Raw genomic sequence first — 14413 nt, forward strand, 5'->3', positions numbered from 1 at the left:
TTCAAATTTCTACTTTAATGTGAAATGTAAAGCACTTAAAGACACACAATACTTTCTGGTCGAATCTGTAGAAAAATGATTTTAGCAAACAACTTTAATAAGAAAACAGCTTAAAATCACTTTTAAAAACAGTAAAATGGAAAAAAGACAAATTATCATTTGGCAGTCGTCGTCGTCTTCTTCTTCTTCCGGCCATCCTTAAACACAGGAGAACTCAGGAATGTGGTGTCAGTGAATTTATCTCCACGCCTTATTTTGCTGATAGAAAACATAAATGAGGTTAATACTGTGCTGTTCTGGGTTTTCGCAGGGCCACAGATTTTAGACAGAAACATCCTCACCTGTTGAGAGGCGGCTCCTTGTAACTCACGGCACCCTTCCCAGGTCTCCGTCTCCTGCTTCTCTCTCCATTTTCACAGTCTGGTGTTGTCAAAGTGTTGGTTACTGTCGATAAGACTCTGCCTGCGGGGACAAACAGGTACTGCTAAGCACAGCATCATAGCATGCTGCATGCATATTACTCTGTGCTTTGCTTCTCAGCTACCCTCTACATTTACTCATACTGCATTAGGGCTGTTCGATATAACGATATATATCGGATGACGATATAAAAACATCTGTCATTTCATTTTACACTATCGTTTGTTTCGTGGTGTCGCAAAATAAACTGTTTACGGCAATATTTTTTCATGGATTTGATGGTCACTGTAGTGGCTATATTAATTTGTTAAAGTTCTCTCTTTCTCTTATATTTTATATAACCACACTACGGACGGACAAGAGCCTGTTTTTATGCGTTGTCATTAGCAACAACGACGGTAAAACCATCGCGTGTCCGCTTGTTTATTTTCCACATAAACCTTTCACAATAAAGCTCAAGATCCTGTTGAGACTTTTCAAAATAAACTGGATCACGTGAAAGAGTATGCAGAGTGTTTACGGATGAGAAGCAAAAAAGAGCCGTCAGGTGCTAAAAAATAAACCTTAGACTCAAACGTTAGAACAGGCTTTTCCCCGCAGCACGCCGTGTAATAAATGCTCACAAAGAAAATGGCGGCCGTTACAACTTATGTCTAAAAATGTATCGTTTCATACATTGGTTAAAACACTCGACTCCAGGTACGCGACGCCCAGCTGGAAACACTTCACGCAAGCCGAGCTGCCCGAAATTCACAGAATTTACAGAAAATGTTACATTTTTGTGATTTATATCGTTATTGGGACGATAGATGGATATGAGGATATGAGATTTTGATCATATCGCACAGCCCTATACTTCATTATGATAGCCAAATTCACAATCTGTCCTTATGTATATACTTTTCTGTTCAGATAAATGTTTTGGGGACATTTGCCACAAACATTAATGTCTTAAAGTGACAGGGTATTGAACCTTTGACCTTTGTCTGCTATGACCTCAGTGATAAACAAAGTACAATTATTACCCATCTGTCACAAATGAAAGCTAAAAATGTACAAACTTAGTAACATAAGAGCTGATGACAGAGCTGTGCTTGCATTAGACTGCACTGCTGTAAATAAAGACTGTTCCACACCTGGAGAGGCTTCAGCCGTTCCAATTGTCGCGAGCCTGCCTGGTGTTTCCCTGCTTGGAGTGGCGGGTAGAGAGTCCACATCGAAGTGAGCTGTGCTGTTATCCACGTCCAGCCACGGCGGCAGCTCATCCATCAGCAGGTCGCCCACATTCTGATGAACTGCCTGGTCGCTGGTGTCCACCGTGTGACTGCAGGTGTCCGATGCATTCGACATCCTGGTGATGTTTTCAGAACTACATCCACTTCTGTTCTTAGTTTTTCGTCTGTAGACAACAAAAGTCTTCCTGGGATATCTGGTTTCCGTGGCTGTGTTCAGCATGAATACATTTCTAGATGATGTGGGACTCGAATCCCTCCTGGACTGCGAATCATTCAGATGTTCAAAGATTTCATGCTTTTCGCTGATGACAGACTGTGAGTCGAGCATTTGTAAATCATGTAATTGATCTTTAGCAATTTCAGAATCAAGGCAGAGAGCGGAGGCGTCTCTAGGGTCAGGAAGATAACATGTTTCACTCTCAGATCTTAAGTCTTTGTTGTCTTTTTTCTTCGTCTTGTCATCTAACAAGTCATCACCCTCTTCTCGCTGCACCACTTTGTTCCTGCTGGGCTGCCCTGTTTTGTCTCTCCTGGATTTTTTAGGTTTTTGAAACTGTGATCCTAAAGCCGCCTGCCAGTCTAGTGGCAGTGCTTCACCACTGTCACCGCTACTTGAGTCTTCTTGACAGTTCCCAGAGTCCTGAGTGGCCACCCAGGATCGCTTCCCAGAGCGCCGAGTCTTTGAACGATTGCTTGATTCTAAACGTCCAACAACGCTTTTCCTCATGACTGCTTCTTCTGCCTGAAAACTGGATCCTGTAGGAGGCGCCACATCATGCTCTGGTGAGTCACTGTCGCCGGTTATTGAGATAACAAATGTCTCCCTGCATCTTGATTTGTGACCTCCCCTAGAATTAGTCACAGTATTAGTTTTGCTAAAGGACAGACGCTCCGCATGCTCTGACTCTGGTTGTGCACAAAGCAGAGCGTCCTCAGAGACTTGAGACTGTAAGCTTTCGTCTCCCGCTTTAGGTTTTTGGACTTTCTCCTGGTGGGATTGGCTGCCCTCACTTTCACCAGACGGCACAGTGAAAAAACTTTTCCTGGTTACTGAAGAGGCCCACTTTCCTTTAGCTCTGGACTTCCTGCATGTTATTTTGGAACTTGTTTCTTCAGCCACACTTCTGCTGGTGCTTGAAAACCTCATTTTAGGATCAGAGAAGTAATCTTCCACATCCATTTGGTCTACATTTGAGATGTTAGTGCGGTCAGAAGATTTGACTTTATCCTTTGATACTTTCTGATGCTTGCCCAGTTTAGGAATGCGAGTGACAGTGGCAGTACTTTGATCCTTCAGCGGCTTTTTATGTGCTTGTAACAAAGATGCAGACTTCTGCACTTCTATACTTGAGCTGCAGCTTTGCTCCTTGTCCTTTCTGCCAGAGCTGACTTTTTTTTTCGCTTTGGTTTCCACAGTGACTATCTCAGTGGCTTCACTTAAGGTCATCTCCATGGTTGCATTGAGCAAAACAGTTTTCTCTTGATTTTTGCCAAGCTGTGTTTCACTTTCCATGGTGGAGACACTGGGAAGATTCTGATCTCCAGAAAGGGATGGTGTGGATTTTTCACAAGTCTGACTGTTCTGAACAGAGACGACGGAATGAATATCAGCCTGGGACTGAGAGGGATTCTCCACATCTTCCCTCGGAGTATTGGCCATGCCAGACGCTTCTATGTGGGCAGCCTGTGCACACTGGGTGGACAGCCTTTTTTCAGCTTCTGTGTTATCTGCACAAAAAGCAGAGTACATCAGCATTTCACATCATCAACATTTTACAGTTAACACTAAAACTTTCAATGCTTAAATCACGCCTACCGTTGCAAACATCAGTCGACTTTTCACATGTATTCGGAAAAGTGGAGACGTCCTCGTTGATGGTTTTTTCAAGCAGGGCAGATGTTGTGATTTTGCTGGTACACCACAAATTCCTTGAAACATCTGTCTGCAGCGGTAACTGACTAAAATGGGACAAAAAGGCAAGATATTAAAAAATATATATAATTTTTTTTTCTTTCAACTCACTAGTGAATGCAGGTGCCACCCTTTCAGCCTCCTGGTAGACTCAAACTTGTCTGAGATTTTTAGGAGATGCATCTGTGGAATCAACTGTGAAATCCTACATTGCATTCACAAGCTTGGGTCCACCTGACAGGGCGATGACAACACTCCATCAGCTCTTTTGCAGCTGAGAGGTAAAAAAAATTTTCACACTCTGGTTTAGTGACAGCAGTCTGACACTGTTATTTTTATTATTATTATCATCATTTCTCACAGCTTCTCTCCACACTGTTAATGGAAGTAGTAGAGCAACTTTTCACAGTGCATCAGGTAACATATATTGAGATGTCTTGCAGCTATATTTTGGGGGACCCTATGCAACTATAAGAATGTCTCCCAAACTTGACAAATATTACCGTAACCTACAGTATACAGTAGGTTAGCATAAACAGAACGTGTGATAATCCACTTGTCACTTGTTGTTATAGAGCAAGATCTCGCTCTATGTCGAGGCTAAGGTATTTTAAGTAAATGCTAAATTGACCACTGTTAGGCCGTGTGCATGCGCAAACATTTCTGTCACTGAAAACAGAATTTTACAGTCAAGTCCTAAAGTATTTGGACAATGACACACTTTGCACAGGCTCAAAAGTAATTTGACAAGCTACCAATTATAAGATTGCTTTTAATACTCAAATTTGTTGAAAATCCTTTTTAGTTAATGACCGCCTAAAGTCTAGAACTGGCAGACATCACCAAATGCTGTGTTTCCTTTTTGGAGTTGAAAAGTTAAATGCTCCATATTCCTCAAGCAAAATGAAGGTAGCACATAGCTCACACGTTTGATCTAAACGCAAACTCAATGGCATGACGCTGCAGGATGCTGTGGTAGCCATGCTGTTTCAGTTTGGCTTCAGTTTTGAATGAATCCCTAACAGTGTCACCAGCAAAGCACCATCACACCTCCTCCTCTATGCTTCACAGTGGGAACCATGAATGTAAAGAACATCCATTCATCTTTTCTGCACAAAGACACAGGTGGAACCAAAGATCTCACATTTGGACTCATCAGACCAAAGCACAGATATCCACTGGTCTAATGTCCATTCCTTGTGTTTCTTGGCCCAAACAAATCTGTTCTGCTTGTTGCTTTTCCTTAGTTGTGGTTTCTTAGCAGCTGTTTGACCATAAAGACCTGATTCACACAGTCTCCTCTGAACAGCTGATGTAGAGATGTGTCTTCTACTGCAACTCTGTGTGGCATCTATCTGGGCTCTAATCCAAGGTTCAACACAACTTCTGCACAACACAACTGATGGTCCCAACCTCATTAAGAATCAACTCTGACAGGCACACCTGTGAGGTGAAACCATTTCAGGTGACTACATAATGAAGCGCACTGAGAGAAGGCCAAGGGTTTGCAGCGCTGTCAACAAAACAAAGAGTGTATACTTTGAGGAATCTAAAAAATAAGACATATTTAGATGTTTTTTTAAGATTTTTTGCTAAATAATTCCACATATCTTGCTTGGTATATTTGATGTCTTCAGTTTTTATCTACAATATTATTTTTACTACAAAAAGTAGTAAAAATAAAGACAAACCATTAAATGAGGTAGTGTATAACACTAAAATGGGTCTTAAAGTGTGAAAAATAAAACCCTGGTTTTTCCCCTTAAGGCCATTCTCCCAACACTTAATCTCGATTTAACGGGTGGGTTGAGGCTGATACTTTTTCCACATAAATCTGGGTGGGTTTGGATAGTTTCCCTGAATAAATCATCATTTAGAAACTGCATTTTTTATTTACTTTGCCCAACATTAAAATTTGTTTGATGACCTGAAAAATGTTTTTTTGGTTTTTTATTTTTGCAAATATGCAAAAAACAGGGAGGGGCAAATACGTTCTCACAGCACTGTGTAAGAAAAGCAACTGAAGCTGTCAGTAAGATATAAACATTGTATTCTTGTCCGTGTCTATTCAATAATGTGCTGTTTTTAAAAGTGATAAATGTTACTAAGTCTGTCACTGACTTTTATGGAAACATGACCAGGCTACACATTCTGACACACTTAGGTGGCGTCACTGAAGTGACCTTAATAAAAAAGGAGTGCAAGTCTGAAAAGTGTAAAAGAAATGTCAATGCCATTCAGAGATGCCTAAGCTAAATCAGTGGTTCTCATTGCAAAGAGCCGATCACTGTGAACTCAGTTCATTTCTGACCTTCCAGCTGCAAGATTTTCCATTCTGATGTCACCAGACGAGATCCGGGAATCTCCTGAAAGGCTCTGAGAATCCTGTGAGAAGCAAATGTTAGTATGGTTTGATATTGCAATGCATTTTCTTCTACTTTTGTTCAAACTTAAGTGGCTTTCCGTCTAAACTTTTCCTAGGATCCAAGAAATGTTCACACAGGAAGCGATTCACTTGTACCGCATCATTTCATAGCTGACAGTTGGTCACTCGTTGACATTCCAGGCTTAGTTGTCCAGATAATCCTCCAATGCAATTACCAATCAATCTTAAAGTCTCACTGTGAAATTAAGTATAGTTCAAGTTGGGACCCAAACACTGCACACCAGCAGCAGTTATTTCATGCTGTTTCTGAATGTCACTGACTGTCTATGGTCTCCAGTTGCCAAGTCACTGCTAATCTTTTCCTTGGTGCATCATTAACCCCTCAGAGGATGAATGTTTGACTGCCAGCGCTACATTACAGAGTGTGTGTGATGCTAAATTGCAGAAGTGCAGCCAATATTTCATTACAATCACTGCAAGCCAGCACACATCATGCGCAGCTTCTTACACATCTGAAGTAGCTATGGGAAACTTTTAGAGCCCGACCGATATATCAGCCAATATTAGCAATCTGTTGATAATCATTTTCATTTATCTGCTGATAAATTAAAATGTATAATAACCGTTCAACCAGTTATAGTAGTGACACTGAATAGTTTGTCCGTCAGCGGTCAGGCAGAACTCAAACAAGTAATCCACGACTTGTTGTGCATACTATCGTCATAAGGACTCATAATTAGCTACAAAGGATCAGTTTAGGGAAATTTGTTTTCTGTGCCTGAAATTAAAAAACAAATATGGATTTTTAAATAATCAAATATCAGTATCATTACATGTCTTTCAAATCCTGTATTGGTGAGGCTCTAAAAAAAAAAATCATCTGTCAGCTGACAAGTTGTAAAGATTAAAGATAAGTTGTAGAGTTGTAGAAGTTAAGAGTTTGTCAGCCTTGAACAGTTCTGAAGTTATGTGCATCAGTAGGAAACCCTGCATTGTGCCAGTTTTAAGTAAATTTTTCAGCAGCGCTCACCAAAATGTCACAAATATGTCAATATGCCGCAGAAACTGTAAATATGTATTGAATGAAATCCTTACGCTGTCAGAGAACAGGTCTGCCACCATGTCCAGGTGCTGCAAAGCATTACTACGGAAGTTGTTCAAGATAAGGAGCTGCAAGAGGAAAACAAGACGCTCTGCAGTCAATGCAATCAATCCAGCGGAGCATCGCTGCACTCTTCTTTGCATCATGACCAGTAACTGTCTACTCAGAATTTTAGTGCTGTAGAAGAACACAAGCAAACGACAAACGCACCAGTTTTCTGTGCTTGTATTTCTTGGTGGCTAATTCAAAGCAGAGAGCGTCCACTTGTTTCTGCAGGTACATGACCTCCATCTCCAGCTGGCTGCTTCTCCTCCTCTGAGCTTGCAAGGCCAGAGCTAAGGCTTTGTTGTTGGTCTTCAAAGAGACCTTGAAGAAGGACGAGGTATCTGGTGCGGAAACACGACAGTATTTGTGTTTGGCATTTACATGAACTCTTCTTTCAGCAAATTTCTGAGATCCAAAAAAAGCAAACAGACTCACTGAGAAGCTTATTTTTTATCTTGGATGCTGCAGTTGAAGTCTGCTTGGTAGCCTTCGAGGCCATCATAGTCTTCAAAGAAAACATTATCAGATGAACAGGAAGACTCGATCAAAAACCTGAAAAAGATACACACGTTAGTCATTGTACACAGTAATTAAGAACACCCAGCAGCATGCATGTGTTTGTCTTTCCTGTGATGCTGTCAAGTCACCAGAAACTGTATTTAAAAGATAGACATAGGCATGCTGGCATCATCCACTGCTTAGTCAAGTCCTGATGTGAAGCATCAGCCTGATCATCTTGGCATTTTCAAATCGGACATGACAGTGGATCTATGGAGGGAAATTAGGCTACGTTCACACTGCAGGTCTTAATGCTCAATTCCGATTTTTTGATCAAATCTGATTTTTTTGTCTGCTTGTTCACACTACAAATAAAATGTGACAGCAAACGCGCTGTAGTGTGAACGCTCAAAGCAGCCCGCATGCACAAAAGAAGACGTCACACACAACGCGCTCTGTTTAGACCCAGACCAAACAGGATTGTTTGACTGATGGACCTTAATATAAAGACGTGTTTCAGACTTTACGTTTCCCAATTTAGCTTTAAGTTGTAAAGTTATTTTGTTATTTACATAATAATGTAAATAACCTAATAATGATCCTTATTGCTGTTTTAGAGGAGCGGTGCTTCAAAGGATGCAGATTTCTGTCAGAATCTGCAGATTATACAGTATAAATAAAATGTTCACATTTCTCCAACGTTGTCTTCCCAACAGTTTCACTGGTTGGCCAGGAAGCGTTCGCGAGGGCGCTGATAATTGGCGTCTGTCTTGTGTCAGTGACGTAAAAGACGGATTTAATGCGACATGACCGTTCAAACAGCAGTCGCTTTCTAAAACATCAGATATGTATCGGACTCAGCACCACATACGAAAGTGACCCAGGTCGGATTTGAAAATATCGGATTTGTGCTGTTCACACTGTCAAACCATGATCGGATATGGGTCGCACAGGGTCAAAAAAGTCAGAATTGATGCGCTTTCGCCTGCAGTGTGAACATAGCCTTAGTCTCAAAAGTGTTACAGCCATGTAAGATATGATCCACAAGCATAAACACAGATTTGTGTGTAACTTTGAGTACCCACAAATCCCACACACAAATACAGAGCAATTTGAACGCACAAAACTATTGTACAAACGCATGTATCAAACCCTTAATAAACAGTGACCATTTATGCACACATTTTCAAGTTCAACTTATCAAAACTGATTTTGTTTACTACAAATATTTGCAATGTTCATTTCCTTTGCTTACAGATCGCTAAATACACGTGCAAGAAACACCTGATGTGTACAAGTCACGCTGCATGTGCATGTGGAGTTTTGAGACACATTTCACACTGCCAGCTTGCACATCCAAAAGTGAAAGCTGGATTCAAGTGCTATTGGAAAACTGGGACATCTGGGCTTCCAGCGGATTCTTGTTGTTTCAAATAAAACACATATTTATTTCTAAATAAGCAAAACAGTTCATTACCCCTCATCCACTTTACCAATTTACCAGTTAAATGTGCCATACGTTAGCATGTGTGGCATATGTCTTAACTAACCTATCGCCACTTAGTGGACGATCTTCTGCTGGGAAAAGGGTCAGAGCACAGCTGAAGATGGGAGAGCACCCTGGTTGAACATTCCTGTGGCTCATCCTCTGAAGTGAATATGTGCTAGCTAAGCTGTTGTATATTTTGAATATAGAAATGATCCCAGTGATGTGAGATAACACTTTCATATTCATCCAATCATTCCTCAATAACAGCAGATTAATGTTAACATTATCTGAATGCGTAATAAACAGTCGATCATTGTTATCAAATCAGCTGTATCAGCAATACAGTTTGAAGAGTATGTCTGCTGTTCCTAAACTATCACCATTTTGTCAGAATGATTTCCCATCGGAAGATTATTCACTAAGGTGTGACAGCTTATTATATACTACTGCATGGCATATTTAATTGATAAATGTATCATTTGTAGTAAAGAAGTGATGAACTCCTCTGTTTGTTTAGAAATAAACACCCATTTTATTTATTTATTTATTAAACACAGGGAACCCACAGGTCCCAGTTTTTCAGCAGCACTTAAATGCAGTTTATATTTGTGGATCTGTGGGAAGCTGGCAGTATGAAGATCCTCAGAATTTCACATGCAAAGTGATGTTCTATGTGTATCATGCAATATGTGCATTCATATTTTTGTGAGCAAAAATCCCAAAGCAAATAACTTTAGGCATTTTACATGCAGGGAGTTTTCCGAAAGAGAAAATGATTAGATTTGTGGAGCTAAACTTAAATATGTGTGCGTAAATATCACTCAGGTTTTGCATTTGTAAAATAGTTTTCTGTGTGTTCACACTGCCCTACATTTGTGTGTGGATTGGACCATTTTTTGTGAGTATTCAGAATTACAACCAAATCTTTACAGACATTTGTAACTTAATGCATGCTTGCCAATCATATCACATACATTTGTCAACCTTTTGAGACTAATTTCACACAATATTGCTCTGAGAAACTAACATTGGTTTTGATAGGTTATTGGCTAAAAGTTGCTTCACTCTGTTTTATCTTCTCTTCTGACTCAAATGGGACAAAAATAGTAGAAAATGAAAAACATACTGTATTTAATATGACGTAAAACTAGTGACTGAGACAATAAACTCAACAAAAAATGTTTATAGATGTCATAAATCAGTGAAATTCTAGAATCCGACCAATATATTAAATATTAGTCTAACTTAGCTCTTATAACAGCATTTATAACAGCTATGAAATTAAACTGTTAAGAGTGTTGACGTTGTACAATGTGTAGAACACCACAAAGACAACAACCAGCTGATCCAAGCAGAGTCGGACAGAATGCAGACGCATAATTCACAGCTAGTTGTGACAGTAAACAAAACTATTTTTAAAATGCACTATTATATTATCTTAGTAAGGATTCATAAGGAATATTAGGGAAACTTGTTTATATTTTGTGTGTCTGAATGAAAGAAAGCTTTTTAAATCATCAAACATTAATATCAGTATTGATCTTTAAAAATCCTATATCAGTCAGGCTCTGCTGTCTTCAAGTCAATTTCTCTGAAACCAGACTTCTTTTTTTTTTTTTTTACAAAAATAGTGGTCACCTTTTGATGGCTAATAGAAAAAACATGCAGGTTTCTGACTTGCTAACTGGATATCACCAGTTAAGTCATATCATAAGGGACATCCACACAGGAAAAGGTGATTCGAATTTTATTGAAATAATAATAATAATAATAATAATAATAATAATAATAATAATAATAATAATAATAATAATGGATTGCATTTATATAGTGCTTGTCGGGCCCTCAAAGCGCTTTACAATACCACTATTCATTCACTCTCACATTCACACACTGGTGGAGGCAAGCTACAGTTGTAGCCACAGCTGCTCTGGGGCAGACTATTTGTGGCCATCTAAATAGGTGTGGGCAATGAATTATCCAAAGGGGACACATGACAGACTGGGACTGTTTTGGAGGCCCACAGCAATAAGATTAACTCGGTTCTGCTCAAAATTGATTTTATCTCTTTATAGGCTTATTGCTGCAGTCTACCACAACAGTGCCAAATTTTTATGTGGTCCTTTGGGAAAATTAATTACCCACCGCTGCCGTATAAAGTATAGAGAAATGATGGTGACTTAATAATGGGGGCAAATCACGAGTTAAACTTTTCTCAGCTTTAAAACGACCCACTGAGGCAGGCAGCAATGAGGGTAAAAGGTACTGTTGACTGGTATGTGAGGGAGTGCATATGCCAGATGGTTACCTAGGCAACCAGAGGATGGTATAGCCACTAACAACCAAACGTTATCTTAAAAATCATGCATGACAATGTGGACGAGGTTTATTGGCACAATGACTATAAAATTTGAAAAGTGCTTGTCATTAACAGTTTGGGGTTTCTTTTCATAAGAATAACTTATTAATACTCTGTATCTACTACATTAACCATCACAAACAAACGGGTCACAATATAAAGGAAAAACGAGGCGAATCTTATAAAGATGTAGCCCACCGCATGCCACCACAGCAGCTTGTAGTGTCCCCTCCCTCTGCTTGAAGGATGAAACAATTCTTCCAAAATGTATTCTGTCATTAGATCTTTCATCCCATCACTGTCAAACTTCCCATAAGCGAAGTTATCATATAAGTTATAGTATATAACTTATTCAATATGTACCTCTCAATGGGTGAAGATTTGCAGTGACTCTTCTCTATTACAAGACACGTCGACCCAAATCATGCAGTAGCATAACTAAACCGACACATTCTTTCATTGTACGTTGTCAAGGATTCATGTTTTCCTTAAACTGTCTGGATATCTTTTTTCTTACATAACTCGTCTTGTACCTGCTTTCAACAATAAAAAAATACCCATGTAACCCACTGTGATTAAGTAATAGTTTTTAAATAAAACAATCATAAGATATGTGATTACCTTAGCTCACAATCCGGAAGTTTTTTATAATTTGTCTGCACTGCGCTTCTGTTAACATTAGCTTAGCTTACTTAGGCTAAATCTGCTAGCACGTTCGTGTAACCGGCGTATTCTTGCAATTTGGTCAAAACTTACGGTAACTTCAGCCACTGGTAAGACTTGCCTCTGGAAAATCTTAGTAACTACCCTTCATAGCCACGTAAACTGACGTTCAAATCGATTCAAACAAGGCTAATCGTGACTTTACTGAATAAAAATGTTACGCTGCTGATTGTATTTTAAACATAAACAAAAAGTCAGCCGGGCTTCCACGCAAGCGTTACAGGGCGTGTCCAACAATCTGAAAACCAATCAGAAACGATGTATGCTGTTCCCCGAACTTGTTTTGTCAGGCAGCTCAAAGCTAAAAGTCACCAGGTTTTAGCGCAGATGTTTAACTTTACTGACAAACTTAAGCTAAGAGTGAACTAATATTAAAAATAAACCGATAACAACTTATTTCATATAAAAGACTAAATTCAGAGGTTTAGTCTTTGAACAGTTTGGCTACACAAAGTTTGTCTGACAAAGCTGAATGTAGGAAAAGACAAAAATGATAAAATTGAAAGTTTTAGCTCACAGAAGAGACACTTTTGTGACATTAAATAAATAAAAATAGAAATAATCCACAAAATGTTCCCCTTTTCACTCAAAAAATGCAATTTTACATTGTATGAGTTATCCATTTACAAAAGGAAAAACAAAAGAAGAAATTACATGAAGAACAATAAGAATAAGTACAGCGGCATTTTTTAACAACATAAATACCACAACATTTTTAGTAAAAGTTGGTCAGACTTTGTAGTTTTCTACAAAAACCTCTTATTTGGTTGTACTGACTTTAGCGAGAAGCGTTTTACCTTATCAGCTTGACTGCTGTTGTGGTTTAGACTGTTGTAGACTTTTTTTCTTTCCCCTATTTGTATGTGTGTTTATATACATCTCTTAATTGTAATTATTTTGCTTACTGTCTTTCATATAGCTATGTGACTCAGTCTGCTACCCTGTGTATCTGTTACTGTTTATTTGTATGGAGAATCAAATAGCCATAAAAATGTAATAGAAGTAAGGTAATGGCTGAATGTGTTTAGCTGCACTTGAGACATCCCTGTTCAAACAACATTGCTTTTAGTCACCGCTAAAGTAGGAGACTGCCGCCTGGCTGCCATCCTCTAATGAACGCCTCCATCGCCGTCTCTATGTTCGGCTTTTGCGCCTGGCTGGTCACAACCAGTGGTGGGAGTCGATTGGATAGGTCTGTCTGGTGTTTCAAAGGAGTCGGGGTTTCCTCCAGGTGTTTTACAGCTGCCTTGAAAGCGGAGGTGCTCCATACAGTGATGTCAGTCTCCTATAGTGAACGGGTAATTCATAGTTTTTGCTGTCACGGCAGTTACCCAGATTTTACGACCAGTAGAGCCTACCGGCTAGTTAGCATACGAAGCTAGTACTAACTAGCTTGGCTAAAAACAGTTGTAGCTGCTTCTGTACTGTTCGTCAAGCTAGTTGATCAGCACGGCTTGAGTTGAGTCATAGTTTCCGCCTACAAAAAACAACTAATTCGTTAAAAGACATTTCAAGATACTTGTAATTATAAAGTCAATATGCTACAATTAAAATCTGGTGATATAAGATACGTAAAAGGTATTAGTTTAGGTAGTTAATAGCGAGCTAGTGGCTAACTTTGACGACTAGTGAAAAAAAATGTGGAAAATGGTGATGGATATCTGTGCAGTCTATGAGCGTATCCAAACGACAGCAATCTTTAGCTCTTTGATGGGGCTGAGGGCTTGGTCGTGTCAGGACACTGTAGTGACGCTTCGGCCTATTTTGATCACATGATAAGGTGGTGGATGTGGTGCCTCTGCTACTTCTGCTTTCACTACTAGTATCTAAAATGGCTTGTATTGCAAACTCAAAGTCCGTGGCCTTCTTGAGTAGGTAAGTAAAAAAGAGATTGGTATCGGCTTTTAAGCTTTGATCACGGAGAATTTTAAGAAGCGGATGCGGACCAGCCGAGAGTCTTTCTTGTCACGAGGTCGAGTTCATGTGTGGGACCGTCAGCGATCAAATGTTAGATATGTCAGCTTTAGGTTGCAACAGCAGTGTGTGAAAGGAGATACAAAGATGTTGTTCCCGTTGATGGAAAAAAAAATCAAAGTAAAAAACCTGATAATTTCTTCTTTATTAGCAGACTCTTTTTCCAAATATACTATTTGAAAGAAATTAAACAGGTTGCCCTAAAATGGTTGCTGGAGTTGAGTGGTTACACCACAGAGTGAGGATTTGAGCTCTTGTTTTGAAGTTTGC

At 39.4% G+C, this 14413-nt stretch overlaps 2 protein-coding genes across 9 annotated transcripts in view; one reads left to right on the forward strand and one right to left on the reverse strand.

Annotated features, from left to right (window-relative positions):
- On the reverse strand, window positions 1-12381 carry sgo2 (shugoshin 2). 2 transcript variants are annotated; one of them, XM_026143839.2, is made up of 9 exons: window positions 12203-12381; window positions 7536-7652; window positions 7266-7441; window positions 7049-7123; window positions 5879-5952; window positions 3472-3614; window positions 1557-3383; window positions 342-462; window positions 1-258 (listed from the first exon to the last, which is right to left on the reverse strand). In XM_026143839.2, the coding sequence occupies exons 2-9, from the start codon at window positions 7618-7620 to the stop codon at window positions 156-158; spliced, it is 2604 nt and encodes an 867-aa protein (XP_025999624.2). In that variant the 5' UTR covers window positions 7621-7652; window positions 12203-12381; the 3' UTR covers window positions 1-155. The 2 variants fall into 2 exon arrangements, with proteins under 2 accessions (XP_025999624.2, XP_025999625.2); XM_026143840.2 differs by having other exon boundaries at window positions 12068-12366.
- A 950-nt stretch (window positions 12382-13331) lies between these two features.
- Window positions 13332-14413, forward strand: part of pikfyve (phosphoinositide kinase, FYVE finger containing) — a 30924-nt gene continuing 29842 nt past the window's right edge. For 5 of the 7 annotated variants that reach the window (XM_026143831.2, XM_026143833.2, XM_026143838.2 and 2 more), the window contains exon 1: window positions 13905-14044. In XM_026143831.2, the coding sequence (XP_025999616.2) occupies window positions 14001-14044 (44 nt within the window). In that variant the 5' untranslated portion in view covers window positions 13905-14000. Of the gene's footprint in view, window positions 13468-13904; window positions 14045-14413 lie in introns of those variants that run through there. The other 2 variants (XM_026143836.2, XM_080290294.1) reach the window with 1 other exon arrangement.

Source organism: Astatotilapia calliptera, chromosome 16 (assembly GCF_964374335.1).
Source record: "Astatotilapia calliptera chromosome 16, fAstCal68.1, whole genome shotgun sequence".
Lineage (NCBI taxonomy): Eukaryota > Metazoa > Chordata > Actinopteri > Cichliformes > Cichlidae > Astatotilapia > Astatotilapia calliptera.